This window comes from Camelus ferus, chromosome 14, assembly GCF_009834535.1.
Source record: "Camelus ferus isolate YT-003-E chromosome 14, BCGSAC_Cfer_1.0, whole genome shotgun sequence".
Taxonomy (NCBI): domain Eukaryota; kingdom Metazoa; phylum Chordata; class Mammalia; order Artiodactyla; family Camelidae; genus Camelus; species Camelus ferus.
The window spans coordinates 25,839,143-25,843,606 of NC_045709.1; the positions used below are offsets into that span (position 1 = coordinate 25,839,143).

The following is a 4,464-nucleotide window of genomic DNA, read 5'->3' on the forward strand; positions in this document are numbered from 1 at the left end:
ACGTAAGGAGAAATGCCGCACTGTAAGTTTACCTTCCAGGAAAGCGACAGCTCTGCCCGGAGTCCCCGGCACACTGCGAAACTTTTTCATAGTCAGAAACATTTCAATTGTGACCCACATCACTAATATGTGTGATGCTAACAGTCCCGCACAGACACACATTTGGGCACACATGTTTGTGAGCAGTAACTCACAACTGCCTGCCAGTAAGTGCAGGGAGATCTGGTGATTGGAATTAGCGAAAGAACCAGACAGAGTCCACTTAACTCTGTGTATATCAGAGTAAATGAGGCCTGGACCTTAGGCTGCATGGTGAGTTAACAGAGCATCACAGAATTTCCCACAGGGGACTGTGTGTGACATTTATTCCCAGACTCTCTCACTATCTCAAGACGCTGTTCTGCTCAGCAATTCATATGTATCCGAACACTTTCAGGAGGAACCACTGTTTCACAAAGGATCAGACTGCTAAAGAAAAAAGAAAAAGAAAAAAGAAAAGAGAAGGGGACTTTATTATCTTGTTAGAAAGAAGCAACTGACGTCGTTCTTGAAATTTCTGCAATCACTTTAAGGAATGAGTAGTTGAAGCAAAATAATCAAAGCGATTCCAAAAAATTACACATGTCAATTGTCAGGTTAGCATTTTACTTAAAGCTATTCTCCAAGGCAGACTGAACGTGGTTCTCATTAACCTACTAGCATAAGCCCATGTTTGGATGGAGTCTTATGCTCATCCCAGGACAAAAAAAAAAAAAAAAAAAAGATGTTGAGAAAATGAGGGGCTGATGAAATCAACATATTTGGATCTGGCCTAAAGGTTTGTTCTTTGCAAAAATATCATTTCATGTTTATGTTGTGACTAATTTCAAAACGTATTTGCTACAGTATAACTTTTAAATGCAATATTTAATACTGTCAGATTACTTGAAGACAAAGTTTTACAGAAAACTTTAAAATCCAGAAAAAAACCTGCAATGTACCAATAAACACCTAGAAAAAATATAATTAAAAAATTTAAAGCATCAAACAACCTCAGATCGCAGGAATAATAAACATCGCATTTTGCGTTCACATTGCTTAGCAACTTGCATCCCAGTTTACGCGGGGGATGTGGGGGTGGTCGATTTTGTGTGCGTGAAAATCTAACAAAATTCTTTGCCCTTTTCCAAGGAGAAATATACCAGGGAGAGGGGGTTGCAGTACATTTTGTCTTAGAGAGTGCATTTCAATGAGCCAAATTCAGATAAATTCCACATGCAATCTTGTTAACTGCAGGGGAACCGAGGCCCGCGAGGCCCTGCCGTGGTCTTTGTCATGGGTCCTTGTCCTGGTCCTCCCACCACTGGGGTCTTCCCTTCTCCTTCCTCCTCTAGACCAAACTGCTGGCAGGTCCCAGGCCAGCTGGAAGAGGCAGAGCTGCCAACAAGGAATCGCAAAGCCTGCTGACATGGGCCCGCAGTTAAAAACTACACACCCAAGGGCCAGACTGCAAAACTATGGTTTTTGGGGGGTAATTATTTCTCCTTCCATATTAACACTGTAAACTCTACAGAATAACCTATCGATTTTAACTTCCTTTCCTGCCACTGAATGTGAAAATCCGACCCTCTCCCCTGGGGTTCCGTCAGTTTTAGCTCATGCTGATGGATTTTCTTTCTCCTTCGTCAGATGTACTAATTATGTTAAGATTTACAAATTGTATTCTGAGCTGATAGAACAAGAACGTACATTTAGCACGTTTCAGATTTATGGGGAAAAACCGGACTTTTCTCTTAAATTTATTGACTCGAACCGAAGCTCAATGCACTTTTAGGGTGGGGGTTCTTTTTTCGTTTTCAGAAGGACTTTTAAGGGAACTATGTACATAATCTGAATCCCCCTCCCCACACCTTAACGCCTAAAATTAAAATCTCACATTGCATTTACATGAAATAATACAAAACAAAAAAAAGGAAATGCTCAGATACAGAAAGTTTTACAAAACCCAGAATAATGCTGCCGCCTGAAAGGGGTGGGGGAATCGCTTTGTATAAATTAACAAACCAACCCCCAAAAGCGGTAACAACTACAAAAAAACTGGTGTTTGGCTCTGCCTTAGTACATCGATAACAAATGAGAACAGCTCCCGGGCATCCCCGGCGCCCGCCGCCGCGAGGAAGCGATGGAGGATGAGAGCGGGCGCGCGGCCGGGATAGAAAAGTTGGAGTCGCCCCTCGTTTGGTCTGGTCTGCGTCCCCTCGAGCAAAGAAAACGCTTTCTGCCTCCGCCGTGGATGATAAATACTGTACAAAAGGTCTCAAGAAAACACCGAAGTTCAGTTTACAACGCACAAGTGTCCCGCGAGCGGTCCCCAGGGGCTCCCGGGAAGGGGGCCGTGTGGCACCTGCGGTAGTGCGCCAGTGTTTTCCTCTGGACGAGAACGTGGCCGCCGCGCCTCCCGCGGCCCTAGATGTGCGTCAGGGGCACCGTGCCGTTGACGCCCGCGCCCGCGCCCTGGTAGTGCTGCGGCAGCGAGTGCAGCCGACTCTGCGCCGCTGCGGCCGCCGCCGCCGCCGGGTCGCCGCCCTCGCCGGCCGGCAAGTACATGCTGATCATCTCGCGCAGGTCCCCGGGGCACGGCGCCCGTGAGTGTGCGGGGGCCGGCGGGCTGCCGCTCGGCTCCGACTTGACGAGGGAGCCGAGCGCGCCCAGGGCGCCCGACGACGCGGCCGCCGCCGCTGCCGCCGCCGCTACGGCCGAGTTCTGGTGCGCGCCGCCCGCGGCGGCGGCGGCGGCGGCCGCGGCGCCGTAGGGGATGCCGCCGTAGCCCGAGGGCGAGGCGCTCATATAGCCCTGCGAGTTGGAGATGGGGCTGTACTGTAGCGCGCCCATGTCGTAACGGTGCATGGGCTGCGGGTTGTGCGGGTGCGCGTGCGGGTGGTGCGGGTGCGGGTGCGCCGGGTGCGCGTGCGGGTGTGCGCTGCCCGCGCCCGGGTGCTGCCCGTAGGCCAGCTGCGCCTCCTGCATCATGGCCGCGGCCGCCGCCGCCGCCGCCACCGAGCCGGGGTAGGCGCCGTTGGCCCAGCCGTTGACGTGCGCGTAGCCGCCGCCCGCCGCGCCGCCCGGGCTCTCCAGGCGCTGGCCCACGGCCGCCGCGCCCACACCCACGCCCATGGCCACGGCCGCGCCGCCGCCGCCCGCGCCGGCCGCCAGCAGCCCGCCGGCCAGCGAGTACTTGTCCTTCTTGAGCAGCGTCTTGGTCTTGCGGCGCGGCCGGTACTTGTAATCCGGGTGCTCCTTCATGTGCAGCGCGCGCAGCCGCTTGGCCTCGTCGATGAACGGCCGCTTCTCCGCCTCGGACATGACCTTCCACTCGGCGCCCAGGCGCTTGCTGATCTCCGAGTTGTGCATCTTGGGGTTCTCCTGGGCCATCTTGCGCCGCTGTCCGCGGGACCACACCATGAAGGCGTTCATGGGCCGCTTGACCCGGTCCTGGTTGGCCTTGGTGCCCCCGCCGCCGCCCCCGCCGCCCCCGCCCGCCCCAGCCGGGCCTGACAGGTTCGTAGGGGCCTGGGTGCCGCCAGGCGAGTGCAGGTCGGTCTCCATCATCATGCTGTACATCGGGGCGGCTCGAGGGTTCACCGGCACCTCGCGGAGAGGGCCTGGAGCATAGACAGCCGGGGGCGGGGGGGATGGAGAGGGGCTCAAACGGAGCGAGACGTGGGTGGGTGGGGAGCAGAGGTCCTAGCAGAGAGAAGAATGGGGGGAGGTAGAGGCGACAACAACAAAAAAGAGGCAAACACACACGCACTCAGCGCCGGTCCGGCTCACAGGTGGAAAGTTTCTGTCAAGTACAAACCACTTGCCAAAAAGGCCAAGGGCCGGGGTCGCCGCCGCCGTCGCCGCAGCCGGGTCTCCCTCGGCAGAGCGGTGCAAACAGGTGCAGTAGTGGCCAAGTTGCAGCTCCACTTTTCGGGATGCGAGCGGAGCGCGGGGCCCGGCCCGGGGCTCGCCGCCGCCTCCTCGCCGGCCGCCGCGCTGCCTCCTTCTTCCCGCACTTGGTCCTCGGCGGCCTCCAACTCCGAGGCTGCAACTTCTAGCAGGGCGGCGCGCAGCGTGCGCTGGGCATGTGCCGGTCCCAGGTGCCCAGGCGGGGGAGGGGACTGCTAGGCGCGGAGGGGGGAGCGGAGGGGGGCGGGGGGGCGATCACGGTGCCGCTGGGGAGGGGCGCCGGGGGCAGCTGAGGGAGCGCAGGCGCACGGAGAGGGCCAGAGAGCAGGGCGGCCGAGCCCGGGACGGGCTGCCCGCTGCCTGCCCGGGGCCGTGCGCTCGGAGCGGAGGCGCACGCGGGGCCGGCGGCGCGCGGGGCCCAGCAGCCATACGCCGGGCCCGGGCTGCCATTAAATGAGCGCGCCGCGGCCAATGGGAGCCGGCGGCGGCGGTGATTTGCATGGCGCGCTGGCGAGTGACGTGGGGAGGGAGTAG

At 57.5% G+C, this 4,464-nt stretch overlaps 1 protein-coding gene across 2 annotated transcripts; it reads right to left on the reverse strand.

Moving 5' to 3' along the window:
- Positions 1 to 208: 208 nt before the first annotated feature.
- Positions 209 to 4,026, reverse strand: SOX1 (SRY-box transcription factor 1). 2 transcript variants are annotated; one of them, XM_032496614.1, is made up of 2 exons: positions 2,808 to 4,026; positions 209 to 2,729 (listed from the first exon to the last, which is right to left on the reverse strand). In XM_032496614.1, exons 1-2 carry the CDS (start codon positions 3,598 to 3,600, stop codon positions 2,446 to 2,448), a joined length of 1,077 nt encoding a protein of 358 aa, XP_032352505.1. In that variant the 5' UTR covers positions 3,601 to 4,026; the 3' UTR covers positions 209 to 2,445. The 2 variants fall into 2 exon arrangements, with proteins under 2 accessions (XP_032352505.1, XP_032352504.1); XM_032496613.1 differs by having other exon boundaries at positions 209 to 4,026.
- Positions 4,027 to 4,464: the final 438 nt, after the last annotated feature.

Bases quoted from the DNA above. Each gene is read 5' to 3' on its own strand.
- SOX1 (XM_032496613.1), bottom strand. From the start codon at position 3,600: ATGTACAGCATGATGATGGAGACCGACCTGCACTCGCCTGGCGGCACC.